Source organism: Thermobia domestica, chromosome 10 (assembly GCF_964235325.1).
Source record: "Thermobia domestica chromosome 10, izTheDome1.hap1.1, whole genome shotgun sequence".
Classification (NCBI taxonomy): Eukaryota; Metazoa; Arthropoda; class Insecta; order Zygentoma; family Lepismatidae; genus Thermobia; species Thermobia domestica.
In genome coordinates, this window is record NC_137463.1 from 141,977,392 (window position 1) to 141,996,027 (window position 18,636).

At 34.3% G+C, this 18,636-nt stretch overlaps 1 protein-coding gene across 6 annotated transcripts in view; it reads left to right on the top strand.

The window, feature by feature from the left end:
- Positions 1-18,636, top strand: part of LOC145662754 (NF-X1-type zinc finger protein NFXL1-like) — a 582,971-nt gene that overhangs the window by 472,936 nt on the left and 91,399 nt on the right. For all 6 annotated transcript variants that reach the window (XM_081728623.1, XM_081728621.1, XM_081728624.1 and 3 more), the window contains one exon: positions 14,837-15,004. In XM_081728623.1, the coding sequence (XP_081584749.1) occupies positions 14,837-15,004 (168 nt within the window). The remainder of the gene's footprint in view (positions 1-14,836; positions 15,005-18,636) is intronic.

The following is an 18,636-nucleotide window of genomic DNA, read 5'->3' on the forward strand; positions in this document are numbered from 1 at the left end:
CAATTTGTTTGTTTGCTAACTAATTTCTGCTATTTTACTTTCCAATGATTCACGCAAAACTTGCATCTCTTTACTAGAGGCAACAATTTTAGTTTCTAATGATTCGTGCAAAGTTTGCATTTCTCCTTTATTTGCCCTAATTGCGGCCAACAATAACTTGACATCGCTTTGATCCATTATGTTACACTTAAACAAAACAACTTTACACTAGGAATTTATATAAGCACAGAGTTACTTTAATGATTCCGTTTTCACGCTTAGAAGTCACTGTCACTGATTGTTAACTAACGGTTCAGTGTTTGTATGTCTGTTCGGAGCGTCATTTTTGTGACCGCCGGGGTTCGATTCCTGTTAGAGATGCCATTATTCATAACCGTTGTGGTTCGGATTCTGTTCGGTTCGCTATATTACCACATTGGGATTCGAATCAAAACTGTGAACTACTTAGTGATCAGATTCTTCAATAGAGCGCGAACATACTGCAAATCACCATGTGAATAACTGTATGAAATTCCGGTACGATTTTCATTGTTATCCACATTGAAGCACAAACATTACTAATTTAACATGCAGATAGCTTATAACTAACCATGTAATTAAATAGGAATATTTTCATTAAACAAATTCAGTTTAGTTTAACATGTATATTTTCGGGCTGTCTTAGTGACATTTGTTTTACTGCCCTCTTTACTGTTCACAAATACTTACATGTTTTATAATTCACAATAGTATAGATTAAACCTCTTAATATTTTCTTCAAACCTGAATTTATGAATAGTAGTCTTTTCAGCCCATATTGAAAGAAAAGATATACCGACGCAACATGCACACGAACGATCACGACAACGGACGCAGAATTCCCACTGTTTATTATTAATTCACATATTCAATAAACTTTAGTGATCACTATAAAAGTACAAACAAGTTTAGTATTAATTTAACTTGTTATGATCTCTTCTTTTCACTACTTGTACATAATGTCTGGAGTACTCTGGTACTTTTGTTCGTCCTGTTTGCGCGTGTTATTCAGAGTAAGCGTATGTGCATGATTTGTTCGATTGTATTCCTCCACCATTGCTAAACTGCCACATCATACATTATTTACACGTGATATAGCTAATTCACTAATTATATGTATTTCTTCAAACTTCATGAATCAATATTGAAGGAAAAGGTAGCTAATTTTAATATTTTTATAGTTATATTACGATGATTGACGATATCTATAAGGACTACTTTTTACAAAGACATTCTAGTCCTCCGCAAGTCTGCTCACGATTCCTTGCTGCATAGTTTGGCTAAATTAGGATGTGATTTTGCACCTGAAGGTCTACTCACACTAATACAAATTCACACAAATTCAGCCACAGATTACTCGAAACAGACTATCTTGCAGTTTACCAGAAGATGTCCTTTTTCCTTACTGGTTTGCGATTTAAAAAGTTTTTTTAATAACCGGCTTGCACTTACATTATTAGTGTATTACTATACATTTGATCAAACAATATGTATTTATGAAGCTCAAGGGAGGGGAATTACACCCTCCTGTCCTGCCCATATTGGAACATTTGCTTGCAATTACTGAAAAGAAATGAAATGAATCATTGAATAACACTCATTTCTGTCAGTAGATATTCTCGAGCTCTGTGCGTTCATTACAGACTTCAGGAAGCACAAAACTTACTGCCGTTATTGGCAATTTCCATAGATTTCTTAGGGAGCATCTTACTAGCTTGCAGTCTTTAAAGAAGGGAAAGAATGAAACTAAAGGTCTTAATGAAGCTATGGGAAGATTGTGTGACTTTTTCTTTAAATTTAGGCTCTTAAAAAATATTTCAGAACAAACGAATGAAGAAGACTGTTTTAGAGCTATAACATTGTAAATTTGAGTTTTATTTGTCTGAATGGAAAGAGTGTACTACGTCACACGCACTGCTTTAGACAAGGAGAGGTGGAGGAGGGGAGGAGTTGGAGTTGGATCGTACTAGAAGCAACTAATCGAATGAGACATGTATTTCTGGATGCATAAGAAAACGGGGCAAGAGTTTGTTATTAATTTGGACTTATATTTTTGTAACACTTTCTATGCCGCGAACTGTACTACCAGGGGGGGAAGTCTCTACTGCCCACAGCACTTTCTTTATTTATAAATAGAAAAAATAAAACACTAAAAACTAAGCAAGTACGCTTTATGATTAATAAGGTCAAGCTTGATAACAACAATTTTTTTTCCGATTTTTTATGCAATTAGAATTGTTACAAAATGTAACAAAAATAACTTGTGATCCTCCGTGCCCCCTCCCCCCTTGGTGTTCCTAGCGTTAATATTAACAACTTGCACTGAAATGACGAGTCTAGCTCATCATGGCCTCCCGGTGCCAAATTGGACAATGATGAGCTATACTCGTCATAAAATTTTAACTATTGTAGCATCACGTAAGGTTACTATATTATGTTTTGAAAGTTATATAATGATAAACCATCTATAATACACATTTAGAACTTCAATTATCAGAATTCAGAAGATAAATCGTAGTGGAAACGGTAAATGAGCATATTTTATTGTGTTTGTTATCTACCGCAAGAACAATTAAACTGAATAATAATTTCTTTATGTAAAAGAAGTGTTGATTTCTATTAGTGACAACCGTCCAGTTTTTGAGCGTTGTAACTAGTCTGTTAATTTTACATAGTTATTAAAAAGTATTCTCTTACTTGGAAATCCACTCTGTTACTACGTAATCAAATGTTAAAAGTTATTAATAATAATTACGTATTACAAAACAATAACATTTTTAATTTGATGTTACATGGTAATGCGCTGAAGGCTAAGGCTAAAAGAGACAATGCTTAATGAAAGTAAATGTTAATCAAACAAGTAATTAGTGAAATGAGTATATGGAATGAGACAAAAGAACTCTGAGAAAACTCATGGATATGAAGCTGTCCACCATAAATTCATATTGCCTGTAATCGAGCAGGCCTGGCACCAGATGTGAATCTGTCATATTAGTTACCCGTTAATTATATTCGCGTGTGTGCATGTATGTGGTTTTCTTAGCCCTCTATGATGTCCCCTGCTCTGAATCAATTATTTTGTTCTTGTTTACATCTTCGTTTTGCGTTGATCTTTATTTTCTTTTTCTTTTTTCACTGGTGTCTTGTTATTAATGGTTGTCAACTCAATAATTTCTGACTACATCTGGCTTTAAGTTTTCAAGTAACACAATTATTGATTAAAAAGGTGTAAGATATGACAAAAAATCATTATATGTAAATAGCTGCGCTCTTCAATTAAGGAAATCTTTTGTAAATTAGTTTCATGCCTCATTGTGTTTTTCATTTTACAAAAGCACAAAATCACAATGCAAACGATACCTTGCATGTGACCTCTCCCATAGTCCAAAATTTATGTTTTGTTCACCCTTCTTTTCCTTTTTGTCTATCTTTCTTTTTTCAGTCAATACTCTGTATGTACATTATGTTGAATACAACATTAAAATTATTTAACAAAAATATTACAACCAATTAAAATTTATACATTACCTTCACAAACTGTACTCTCTGCCACTGGTGACTCAGTTGTTTCTAGTGCAGCATAGACGCCTAGACTTATGCCGTTGTAATTACTGTACTTTGTGAGAGATTTACCTGTTAGTACTCACTGTCCGCTCCAGATACATACTCTTACTCCATATCCCGAGACCTATTGTGAAAATTAAACTTGTTGTTGAGGACTGCTTGCCGCAGCTTACCAACGCTCCTGTATATATATGGAGTATTACATAACACGTCTTTGTTTCTTTCTCCCCTCATATCTTTATAAAAATGTCATTCATTTTTTCTTTCCGTCTTCTCATTATTGCTGCTCGCTGCCACAATTCTCCGGCGCAGTTCTCAGTTGTGCGGTGCAGACGTGCTTTTTCCTTTCTCTTAACGCAGTCTTCTGACACGAGATGGAAGTGCCGCTTCGTGTGTGGCGTGATAGAGTCTGATTGTTTCATGGTTGTTCGAAAACTATACCTGCGAGTGTCAGTAGTGCAAACTATCTGATAAAATTAACAAAAGATTTCTATGCCTATGGGGTTATAGTGTATGTGTTCCTCATAATAGGATGTATAGAACAGCATCGGGCCCTACAAATATTCCGCAAAGTGAACTCAGTGAAATTCGAGAAATCTTAAACTTTGTGCATATGTCAAATGAATCTATTGTAAAGGAGTTACGACAAATTGGAGAAACCATATCGACGTCGTGCAATAAGGTTAAAGAAATTTAGAGCGATGTTCAAAATATTACTACGGATATTAATGATCTTTGTAAACACATGGCCTGTCTTGAGGACAAAGTTGATGACCTACAAAATAGGTCACGTCGACAAAACATAGCGATTTATTGTATGAGTGAAAGTGAACATGAATCTTGGGATGTAACAGAGAGCAAAGTGCGTGACCTTTTGAAAGACAGCTACAGATAAGTGTCGAGGAAGATATATTGCAACGTGCACATGGAGTGGGCAGAAAACAAACAGGAAAACGTCGTCCGATTGGATGCAAATTTCTTAGTGAACGGAAGAAAGAACTGGTGTTAAAAAAACAGCTGAAAACTGAGAGGTACAAACATCTACATAGAACAAGACTATTTGTCTAAAGTTAGAGAGCAGCGTTTCAAACTATACGCCACTACATGCAATAAGCACGTAAGGACGGAAAACTTGCGTACCTTATTTTCAAATATCTTATATTAATGGTAAATGATTAACTTTGGAAGAACTGGAAAAGAACGGAACTCGTCCTCCTCAACTCTTCCTTCCAGATGGTGGTATGCAACAAATAAGTGCATGTGAATCGCCTGAGGCGGATTCCAAGAAGAAGGAGTCTCCTGGGGAAAAAGCAAACCTTTCTGAATATGCAGATTCCGACGTACCAAACGACAAAGAAACACAGCCACAAAATTCTCCTGGTGACCATCTCATAGTTGCCTTCCCCTCCTCTCCCTCCCTTTATTCACAAGGTCTGTTATTGAAGTCTCTTAATCCTCCTTGTAGAGCAACAGTGAAAGGCTCCCCCAGCACTCACCATGCGTCCATCTGCGAATGCAACAAACATCCAAGAAAAACTGATGTACTTACCAAAAGAAAACATCTCATTCCAGTAAGAATATTGATGACAAACAATTCAACTAACGCTTATAGTCAGGTAAGAAAGAATATGCGGAAACAAATAAAGTCAGTGTGGAACAATCGACTTTAAGAATCTTTCTACAGAATGTTAGAGGTCGTCGGACAAAGACACGAGAATTCTATTGTGGTGTACTTGCTAATAAATATAGTGTAATTGCTATTACAGAATCTTGGTTATGTGAAGCAAATTTTGATAGTGAGCTTTTAGATGATAGATATATCGTAGTCAGGAAAGATCGCTACCTTGCAGCCAAATGTACAAATACTGCGGGAGGGGTTCTACTGGTCATAAACCGGAAAAATAAAATCAAAATTTTAAAACACATTAGTATTGATCTTGGTTGTATTCTAGTAAAATTGAAGAGCTACTTGCTTGCAATGTATATCTGTTTTGTTTATTTTGAGCCGAGGCTACATGTTGATTATTATGTCCAGTTTTCAAGATCTTGAGAAGAACTTGCCCCCCCCCCCCCCCCTGGATGCAATGTTTGCATCCTAGAAGACTTCAATATCTCCGATTTTGTAGATAGAGATACTACCAACAATAGAACTCAGGCGTGCGAAGAGTTAATTAATTTTATGGCGTACTTTGAATGAGAATCGTACAATGAAATAAAAAATGTAAAAGAACATACTTTGGATCTAATAATGTTAAAGTAGAGCGTGAACCATTTCCGCTAGTCTCAGAGGATAAAATTCACCCTGTCGTCTTATCAATTACAGTTTCATTCAATTTCCGATCACGTAATAATAATAATAATAATAATAATAATAATATAAATTATAACTTTAATTTTGAAAATTTTTTTTAGAACCTTATCTGCCGTTAACCTTATCTGCCGAAAAAGAATTAAAAAAGTAATAAGAATATAGATAAATATATACAATTAATTTTGTAACAAACTATTTAAAACTGAAATAGCTACAGTAGCAGAAATACATGAAATTAATACGCTTATACATAAACATGTGAATATACTTTTAGGAATTCATAAAACATTTTGTCGCAACAATTCACAATAGGTTCGAAATGACATATTAAAATCTAAATACGGCAATTTCTGCGATATAATATTATATGTTTTGCACATTCGGATCAATGGTGAACTGCCGTAATGCTCCGTTCTAGGTGTATCATATAATAATAAGCACCTCTGTCGAGTATTAGCCATTTTTGTGTTAAATTTTAATAGTCCCAGAAACGAACTGTTATCGTATATACCTTTAATCAATTTGTATAAAAATATTTGTTCATTTAGTTTTTGTCTATAATATAATTTAGTATAATCAAATTCATTTAGCAAATGCTGGTATGATATTCTATGTCTTGTAGCTGAGATGTGGTATTTCCGGAAATACAAATAACGTAGAAAACGTTTCTGAACTGCTTCTATTTTATTGGAATGGGAGAATGTAGAAGTTTTCCATATTAAGGATCCGTATTCCAACTTACTTCTTACTAGACTATTAAATAAAACTTTACTAGAATTAATAGTTCTAAAGTTTGCAGCGTTTCTGATAATAAAACCTAATTGTTTGTATGCACATTTAACTATATAATCCAGGTGATTGTTAAACGTACGTTTTGAATCTAATATTACACCCAAATCTTTAATATAATTTACCCTCTGAACTAACTGTTTATTAATTGTATATTGAAATTCCGGGCTGTGCTTAATATTACTAAACACAATATAATTACATTTCTTAACATTAAATTGAAGTCTATTTCTTACTGACCAGTTCTACAATTCATCAATGTCTTGTTGTAGATATAGGCTATCTCTTTGATTATTTACTTCGATAAATAATTTAATATCATCTGCGTACATTAGGCAGCTGGCATATTTAACAGTATTAAATATATCATTAATATATAATATAAAAAGAAGAGGCCCAAGGTTGGATCCTTGAGGTACTCCAGTATTACATCTATATTCTACGGACTTAAATTGTTTGTACATCACATATTGCACTCGATCCGTAAGGTATGATCGGAAGAGTTTTATATATTGTGAACATAATCCAAATTTATCAAGTTTATCCATTAGTATTGTATGATCAATCTTGTCAAATGCTTTGGAAAAGTCAAAATAGACTGAGTGGACAGATGAATGCCTATGGAAAATAGTATATATGTATTGAACATAATTAATTAAATTTGTCATTGTAGATCTGCCAGGGTAAAACCCATGTTGAAATTCCGAAATATGTGGTTTGACATGCTTTAGAATTCGATCAAACAAAATTTGTTCAAATATTTTTGCTGGTGCACATAATATTGCTATAGGTCGATAATTTTCAATTACTTTGCTATCTCCTGATTTCAAAACAGGACATACTCGAGTTGTTTTCCATAATATAGGGAAACAACTAGTTTTTATAATCATATTAAAGATGGGAGCAAAGTGGATTCATAAGTAGTTCAGAGCATGCCTTAAGTATATTAGGAGGTAATCCATCAGGTCCACCAGCCTTTTTTGGTTTAAGTTTCTTTATAGCAAATCTATATTCATTTGTGGATACACTATTTAAAGTTAAACTATGAGAAACAAACATATTATCACTAGTGGGCCAGTCCATGGTATTGGGGGAGGTTTCATATACAGATTGAAAGAATTGGACATACCCATCAGCTATACTTTTACCAATTTCCAATACATTATTTTGATATTTTAGTATGCTATTATTATGTCTCATTTTTCCCTTTTTATTTTGAACTAAATTCCAAAAAGAACGGATATCACATTTAATGTCATTTTCAATTGGTTTTACAAAATCAGAGTATGCAATTCTAATCATTTTCTTTAATTCTCTCCTGATCTGTACGAACATAAATTTATTATATTCAGAAAATTTTGACTTTTTTCTATAATATTCTTTTAATTTTAATTTATCTATAATATTCTTCGTGAACCAACATGGATATTTCTTTTGAGTATATATCCTTTTCCTGGGAACAGTTACATCAAATATTGAGTTTAAAATCTGATAAAAGTTATAAACTGCGTCCTCTACATTACAGGAGGTACTTACAACGTTAAAGTTAGCTTCACTTAAGAGTTTATATAATTGCATAAAATCCGCTCTTTTAAAATTTCGTTCAATAATATATTTTTTTTTATATATATATATAGTTAATTACTCTTTCTTGTTTAATCATAATAATTAATGGAGGATGGTGTTTATCCGGTTTAACCATTGGGTCATTTTCTTTGAAGATTTCAATTCTTTCTTCAAAATTCGATAAAACTAGGTCAAGAGTTCTATAATTACAATTCCTAATATTATTCAGTGACCACAAACCAGAAATATTCAAAAAATCTGATAGTGTTTTGTAACAAGTCCCTCCTGTTGTAAGATCATACTTAGAATCAGTGATAAAAGGAAGATTAAAATCTCCTATTACAATTACATTTTCATTAAACCACTCGTAATTTGTTTCAAATAAATTATAAAAAGATTTATAACTTTCAATTTTAGATGCAGGGCAAAAGTAAATTCCAAAAATGTAATATACTTGGTGGTTTAAAATTATTCTAACACAGATAACTTCATTTTCATTACCCAGATCAATTCTATAAGAGCTGATATCCTCTTTTACTGCAATCAGCACCCCACCACCTCTTTTGTTTAATCTATCAGTACGATAAACTTTGTAAGAATCAGTAAATAATTCATTATTTGTAATTCCATGATGCAACCATGTTTCTGTTAATACAATAATGTCATATTCACAAGACAAGTTATTCAGATAAAACTCATTAATTTTAGTATTCAAACCATTTACATTTTGATAATAAACAGTCATGCCATTATGACAATCCATCTATTATATATTTAAAACATCTTCAAGTGTTTTTAATACAAATACATTCCTATCATCTACCCTTTTTCTCAGTTTTATTGTACCTGCATCATCCACCCACAAATAAGCATAACCCTTCTCCCGTTTAACTTTCCTAGCCTGTCTCATGATATCCTTTCTATATCGAGTTAGACTTTGATTGATGTACACGGGTTGCTCTTTACTGAAGCCAACTTGAATTGCGTTCAAATTTCTTTTAACCTTCCTCTTTATCAACCCTCCTTACAAACTTAACAATAATACCACTTTCAGGCTGATTTGGAGTCTGTTTCAACCTATGACATACATCAATTGCTTCCGTTTTAACATCTAAGTCCAAAGCATGACCGACACTTTTTACAATTTCATAAGTATTTTCATTCGGTAACTGTGGAATTCCATATATTTCAATAGTATTTCTCCTGTTATATTGATCTACATCATCAAGCAATAAGCGCGTTTCGTTTAGTTCTTTCTTTAAAAGTGAATTTTCTTCCTTTAGTTGATCAATTTTAACAACACACTCATTTATTGTCTCAGTTTGAGTTTTTATTAGGGCTGTACTTTCATCTAGTTTCTGGTGAGCAAATTCTAATGATTTTCCCAGTTCACGTTCAAGTTCTTTATTAGAGCTTTTTAATTTCGTCATTTCGTCTTTGAGATCCTTAAGCAATTTGTAGATATCTCTCAAAGATGGAATATCGGGATCTTGAGCAACTTCCGCGTGCATACTAGCGCGTCTGTTTTTTGAGCAATTTTTACACCTCCATGATTGATTCATAGATTTCATGCATTCAATATCAGTATTGGTTAATTTTGCACATTTCAAATGGTAGATTATAACAGTCTGTGCACTGAACTTGGGACGATTCTTGTCTTAGTATAGATTTTTCACATTCAATACACGCACTCATTTTATTATCGTGTTTTGTTTCTTCTACAACCGACAACCTAGTGATATTATGACGCACTTCGAATATATTAACTCGGTGCTGGCAACTATGACAGTAACTTTTAATTGTTTGTTTACATTTACGCTTCACAGCTAACCAGCAGCATGGTTTTCAATGTTTAAATGTAGATAAACTAGACAAATGACGTGTTAGGTAATTCCAACAAATCTACATTACTTACTGTTTATGCTAGTTCCTGGTTTGCCTCCTATTAATTCTGAGAGAGTTGACAATCAAACAAAGAAATTTCTGTCTAAAAAACATCAACAGCTACAGACAACATTTCTATTCAACCCAATAAATGAATCCGATGTGAGAAAGGCGGTACACAGCATAAAATCTAACTCAGCTGGCCTTGATGCAATAAGCACTAAAATGATCAAATTAGTGTTGCCATTCATACTATCACCTCTAACAAAAATAATTAATTATTCACTAGTTAACGGTTGCTTTCCTACTGCCTGGAAAACAGCAAAAGTGGTACCGCTACCAAAGAAACCCCGCGTAACTTCCTTAAACGAGCTACGTCCAATTAGTATCTTACCAATAATGTCAAAGGTTGTAGAAAAATTAGTAAACCAGCAATTATACGAATATGTAAATCATAATAATATTATCCCTATTATTCAATCCGGTTTTCGTAAGCATCATAGTACTGTCAGTGCGATGCTCGAGGTAACAGATGGGATATTAAACGCAGTTGATAACTCTCAAGTTGCAATCATAGTCCTCTTAGACCTAACCAAGGCCTTCGATCTAGTTAATCATAACCTGTTGTTGGCTAAACTAAGGTATTATAAATTTTCTGATACCGTCATAAACTGGATTGAGAGCTACTTACTAGGCAGGAAGCAACAAGTATATCTTAGGACAGCTCAAAATCCCTTATCTTCGTCACTCGTTATAAACAAAGGAGTACCTCAAGGATCAATCTTGGGTCCCCTTTTATTTTCTATTTACATTGCTGACCTCATAGATTCCATTAAATACTCTACTGTGCATTGCTACGCGGATGACACACAACTTTGCATCATGTCATCACCACAAAATATTGAACAAACGGTAGAACTTGTTAATAGAGATTTGACCTCTGTATCTGAATGGTGTACCGATAACGGTCTTGTCATCAACCCAAGTAAATGTACATTTACGATTATAGGAACCTCACAACAGTTGAGTAAAATCAAGGCAGCGGATCTAAAAATAAAAATTATGGACACTTATATTTCTTACTCTACCCATGTGAAAAGCTTAGGACTCATATTGGATAAGGAACTAAACTATAATAATCATATATCTACTCAGTGTAATAAAGCTATTACTTTATTACGTCGACTTTACAAAGCCAAAGACTTTCTATCACAGTCTATGAAATTATATCTCATACAAGTTCTTGTTTTACCGTTATTAGACTACTGTTACCCTGTATATGGACCATCTCTCTCCGTTTACAATTCTAAAACTATACAGAAAATACAGAACTCGTGCATTAGGTTTGCCTTTAACTTAAAGAAATCGGAACATATCCTACCAGTGCTAAATAGGAACGACATTTTAACAATGTCGAGAAGAAGATACCTACGCTATAGTTGTCTGATATATAAAATCCTTAAAACTCAATCCCCACAATATTTATATTGTAAATTTACAAAGCGGTCACAAATTCACTCTCACGTTACGCGTAACAGTGAGAAATTCAATGTACAAAGACTTAAACTGAAGATAGTGCAAGGATCATTTTCTAGAGCAGGTCCGAGAATATGGTATGCGATACCAAAAGCTCTCACGGAAATAAAGTCATTTAATTCATTTCGAAATTCATTAAAATCACATTTGATGAAATCCCAGCGACTGGCCTCTGGCACTTACGACATGCACAGTTTTATGTAACAACTTAGCTAAATCCAACAATATCGATACTTTTTATTGCATATGTCACTTGTTTATTTTCTGATTTATTCTTTTACTTGTATTTTTTTTTTTAAGTTTTTTTCTGTTCCTTTTGATGTGTAATGTTTAATATTGTATTCTTTTGACAAGGGTTAGGTGGTAGAGCAGCCATGGCTGAACCTCGCCCGCTTCAATAAAGACATTTTCATTTCATTTCATTTCATTCACTTGAGATCACAACACAGAAAAACCATCACATTTACATAAAAACGTCGGAGCACAAACGAATACGTGTTACCTTCCCATCGCCAGTGTGTCCAGTTAAGAAAGACATAGCAACCGCTTATGATGATTTTGTTAGGACAGCTGAGAATAACATAATGACGAATCCTAGTAGTTTCTGGAATTTTATTAAAAGTAAAACGAAACATCTTTCTAATCAGTCAATTCAACACAATGGGAAGGAGGTTTACGGGGACGATGAAGTCGCTAATCTTTTCGCATCTCATTTTCAATCAACTTACAAGCAAACTCGGGCTAAATGTTGAAGAAGTCGTAGATCTAGATTTAAAGTATGAGTTATTGGACACGTTTCTTCTTTCTACTGCGAGTATGGAAGAGGTTGAACAAGCCATTAAGAAGTTGAAACCAAGAAAGTCCCATGGTCCCGATGTAATCCCGCCTTATTTAATCAAAGGTTGTGGTGAGATTCTAAAAACACCACTGCATATTATCATCAATTTGTCAATTGTAACCTTTACTTTCCCAGATAGGTGGAAAGTAGCAATTATATACCCAATTCCAAAGTCAAAATCATGTTCGCCCTGCCATACCAATACATCAACACGGAATTCTAAGAATAGGTTAATTACAACAAGTTTGGTCGTATTAACTGATCTTATAGCCTCTACGCTTGATAAAGGAGATCAAATAGTTGTAATACGTACAGATTTAAGTAAAGCATTTGACACTGTGGCTCATGATATAAGTAAACTTCACTCCTTTAACTTTCAGAGGTCATCTTTACAGCTAATAGCCTAATATTTGAACAATTGCAAACAAGCAGTGCTTTACAGAAATTTTCTCTCAGAGGCGAAGCTGGTAAACTCTGGAGTTCCCAGGGATCGAATCTAGGTACCCTATTGTTCCTTTTATTTATTCATGATTTGCCACAGCGCGTTAAGAAATGCGATAAATTATTGTTTGCTGACGATCTAAAGATCTGTTTTCCAATAACATCTGAACAAGACTGAGAAAGGCTGCAATATGATCTAAATAATATAAATGAATGGTGCCAAGAGAATGCTCTTAGGTTAAATATAAACAAATGTGTGTAATATGACATTTACAAATGAAATGACATTAATCCTCATAGATTTCCATACTCGATAGGACGAACTCCACTTAAGTAAACATAATCAGTGAAAGATCTGGATGTAACCTATGATAGCTGCGTGTCTTTTAAAACTCATGTAAGAAATATAATTAATGAAGCATAAAAAAAACTTAGGCTTGGTAGTAGAATAGGTAGAGACTTTAATACGATGCATGTGTTCAAGACATTGTAAACATCTTTCGTGCGGTCGAAATTAGAATATGCCAGCTAAATATGGAACCCAACTCATGTTACATACACAAAACCAATAGAGACGATAGAGAGTAAATTGTTAAGATACTTCACTTACAAACGAACATATCACTGCCCTAAATTTGACTCAGCTGCCACCCTAGTGGCAAATTTTCATTTTGAAACCCTAGAGCAAAGGACAAACATTCTTGATATATTATTTTTATTCAAAATTATTAACAATGAGATAGATTGTTCGGAACTAACGAATAAGGTTACTACTTTAAGAACGAGGCCAGCAAACACAGATTTTTTTTTTTTTTTGTTAGAAAGCTAGAACGAATGTACTAATGAAGTCTCCTATGTGGCGAATATGTGCTTCTTATAACAGGTACAATAAGGTAAATAAAAGTTCAGATATTTGTAGTATGTCTGCGAACAATTTGCGAGCTGAACTGTTGAACCATCTTAGAATACCGTACAGAATACTGTAATTCGGCCTTAAAAGGCCTGTTGCGCTCTTAAATAAATAAATAAAAGTCTCTGATATAGCCGTTTTGTCAAGGAAAATACCAACCCATCCCTTATTTTATGTCTCGTATATTTGTGCGCAATTTCATTCGCATTGGTGTACTTCTTCTTTCGCTCGGCATCGACTTTCAAGCTTCTTGGCTTGAATCCAAATAACATATTTCCGCAGAAAATAGAAAGCACATATCTACTTATTTTATGTGTACTGTCGACATTCATTAAATGCTTCAGGTTAAATGCTTCGTTAAATGCTTCAAACTTCCTTCATTACCAATTTTGATATTTAGTGATCATATGTTTATGGAGGAGCCTCTTCCCCACCAACTTTTTTTTTTTTTTTTTTTTTTTTTTTTTAAAGAGAAACACGAAACACGTATTCCCTTATTTTCTGCCTTCTATATTTGCAGTTTTATTCTCTTCGGTCTACTTCTTCCTGTGCTCTTAGCATTGACTTCCAAAATTAAAGTTCGAATATTTTGCCTCCAAGAACTTTTTCTCTGCAGAAAGTAAAAAACACCTATTCATTACAACCCCTGTGACATTACTATGGCAATCTCTGCTAGTAGAAATCTTATGATAAGTACTTCAGTGTACCACGGAACTTGACAAAAATAGGTTGGCTTTATGAAACATAGTTGGGATGTTCCACTAAACCAATTTGTTTAGAGGTAAAGGAAATCACATTTTGTTTCAGAATTGTACTGTGATACTTCATTCTTATCTTATGTGTAATTGTGATGGATAACTACGTAACGCTTAGATTTTAACTCTTAGCTTTGTCTCCTCAGAAGCGAACAAAATACTGAACTAAATTGTGTGTTTTCTTCTACCTATCAATGAACTTTATTTGCTTATATTTTGTATAGGTACCAGTCCCAGTTGCTTGCCTTGGGGGACACGAAACTTCAGACTGGCCGTGTTACATCTCTCAACCATCTTCCTGCGAACGACCCTGTGGTAGAATCTTAAGTTGCGGAAACCACTATTGCTCTTTAAGATGTCATGTAGTTGAAAATGCTAAGAGCGATACAGAGGTGAGTTAATTTAAATAACATTCTACTACCGTGTGTAGTATATAGCTTGAAATTTGATGGTAACAAATTCTGTTCCCAGTTCTTAAGTTATACAGCAGGACACTGGTTAAATGTACTGAAATAAATTAACAAATTCTACAGAAATGTAGTAACCTAATGTCTGTATACAGGCTTGTTATGTAACAAATGGATGGATGAAGGTCATGTGTACGAGGTCACAAACTCCTCACATGTCCAGGGAACAGAATCCGGTGCCCAATCAGTCAGAACACAATGTGTCGTTGAACAGAGTCTAGTCAACTATGAGTACCATGCAGAACGCATAATTTCGACTTCTTTGTGTGCGTTCCAGATGAAAAATGGATCTGTCAGAACAATCGTGATCGTTACAATTTTCCAGGACAGTCTCCGAAACCATCGCTCCACCGTCATAGAATGTTGTTGCTGTTGAGGTGGTCCTCCACAGAGTTAATCATGTCTTTCCTCCATCCATCATGTTTTTCTCCGTCGAGGCAAAGCCTTACCGTGGATGGTTGTGGTGCTCAACCCAATTAAATGCATCGGAAACTTGTCCGCAAGCCATGTTACTCGCTCACATGTCGCTTAAAGGACTATGCAGTCTCGCCACAAGTTTAGTATGAAACTCCTCTTCACCTACCTTGTTCTCTTCATGTCTCACTGACTACCTCCTCTTTCCTCACGTCGATTACTTCTTTTCAGAAGTTCGCTATTAACTAGGCGGGCGAACATATGATTGAGGATTTTTTTTCATCATTTACTTCATTCTCATTTCGTCATGGAATTCATTCGTTCGCTGAGACATCGCCGGCTACGATCTCTTAGCGCCTTCCCAAATAGCACAGACAAGCGAACAGGGCCTAGTTCCTTTAGGAGCCGCTGTGGCGCTAGTTACGTGCACCAATATTGTCTCTGTGTAGCAGGCAAATGAAATAGCTAGCTATAACAGGAAAATAATTCTTAAGCCCCCCCACCCACATAGTATCACAAAAACTAAACGGTTTTTAAAATTAAATACAATTAGTATCGATTAATTAAGAATAAAAGATAATACAAACACACCGGGAAGAAATCCTTTACAAATTACAAACGAAGTACTTCCCTAGATAATGGCTTGGCATTTAGAAATTTTGCATGTTCAAAACATCCTGTTTCAACATTTGCTATGTTCTTCAGCAACACTGGAACTATTACATCGCAAAATTTTTACACTTAATTTGAATGAATGATTATCCGAAAAGAGGCACTGCAAATACTAAACTTATTGCAGAAAGGAAACAATACAGGCGGAAACAGTTTCCGAAATTCGGGTGTTCACAAACCGATGGACCTTTTCAACAAAGTGAATCACCCTTACTAGTTCTTTTGTAGGATAGCACATTACGTTTCTACTGTCTTGTGTATATATCAAGTTCATAAGCGTGAAATTGCATTTGTCCTGACTGATAAGCTTGTGACATGAGGCACAATCTATACTTTGAATAATTTTCCGATCTACAAAACTTCCTAAGAAAGCAGTAGAAGCTAATTTCACTGTCCCTAATAAAATGTCTGAAAAGAAAACCATAAATGGGAACTTAAAGTATTATACAAATTGTGACAATAGTAGTGAACAATAGGCTAAAATGTTATGAATTGACTAATTTCTTAAAAATGTTACGAGTTGACTAATTTCTTATTGTGCATATAGTGTGTACAGTCTGAATTGTTAAGGATTGGATTTCATTTGCGTTATGATTTAACTGAATTTCACTTTTAGTTTACACTTTAATGAATGTGTCTATTTTTCTCCTAGTGCAAAATGGTTATATATATATATATATATATATATATATATATATATATATATATATACATATACAGTAAACCCTCGTTAACACGAATTCCAAGGGACTGAAAAATCAGGAGTTCGTGTTAAAAAAATTCGTGTTAAGCGGGGACACAAATTTTGTTATTCGAATACATTTTCTCCATACATACGCACTACAGCATACAAACTATATATATATATATATATATATATATATATATATATATAAAGTATACTATGTATGTCATAGAAAACACTAGAGATGGTATCGAGACGAGACTGAGTAGTCTCGGTCTCGTCTCGAATTTGGAACCGAGACTCTTCTTTGTCTTGATACCATCCACAGAATTGTATCGAGACGAGGCTGAGAGTTTCGGTCTCGTCTCGATTTCGAAAAGCACGGCTCGGTCTCAAATTCGAGTTAAGATCGAGATCGAGACTAGTTTCGGTCTCGGTACCGTTCTCTGAAAAGTGAAAACACTACAGTAAGCTTATTGTCCTATCTTCGAAAAAAAAAAAAAAGATTCCACGCAGAAAATCCAGGTCAAGTTATAAAATTGATAACTCCGCTAGCAGGTTGGGTAACGCTAGTAACGGAAAGGTATTTATGACTGCTGTCACCAGTTTGGAGTTACAGGGGAGAGAAAATGTTTTGTCTCGAGCTGTCGCCAGCAGCTCGTCTGCTAAGCTCCTGCATGTTCAGCGCTTGACGGAGGACAGAATCAACACCTCATAAGAGAGGAAAAATACATGTTTCTAGTTTTTCTCTTATTTACAAGGCAATTTTCGTCTGTATAAATACCGTATGACAAAAACTGATCTGGAATGAAACCTGAAATAAGAAAAATGATCTGAAAAAAAAAAAAAAAAACAAAGGATTGAAAGTTCGTGTTAAATGAAAACCTTTACTGACTCAAGGGGCTAAAAATTAGTTCGTAATTCGTGCTAACCGAAATTCGTGTTAACCGATAAAACTTCCTATAAGATAACGTACAGCGATGCCGGGACCGAAATTTTGTTCGTCCTAACCGAGTGTTCGGCTTAAGCGAGTTCGTGTTAACGAGGTTATACTGTGTATATATATATATATATATATATATATATATATATATATTTACCTGGCATTATCATATTAGTAGGTTTCATATGGTAGATTGTCAGAAATACATTAATATCTTTCTAAAACATTGTATCTTTGTATATTATTATTATTTGTTTTAGCAAGATGTAAATAGGAGTCTACTAATATATTACTATGATATTTCACAAAAGTAAATAAAATCATTTTATCTATTGTAGATAAATATTAGGGAAATTTGGGGCTACCGCTGGCACACCAAATACTGGGATAGTATCTGAAATACAGGCTCTGGGTTCTTCTTCTATCCCATTAACAAGGGAATCAATTTTGGGAAGCTTTGTAGGCCGAGCCCTCCGAAATTGAAATTGGCTCCCGTAATTGGGGGGGGGGAGCAAAATGCTAAGTTGAAGTAGGTTCTCCAATTTCTACAGTACATGGTAATTCGTTTTCCTGTTCTACTGAAGCGTATCTGCCATAGGGCTTCCCCAAATTTAGACAGAAATCGGCACTCTTCCCATAAGTTAAAGGTTTTACGTCTGTTTTTTTCGTTAGAAAAGAACTAACCTACCCATAGTTTCTATTACTAATCAGAAACATAAATAAATAAAATTAATTACACAAGCAAAAAACAACACTTACAAGGATCAGTATGAAGACCAGTTAACAATTCTGTAACTGTATCTGGTATGGGGATATATGCTTCAGAATCAGGAAAGTGTCGGG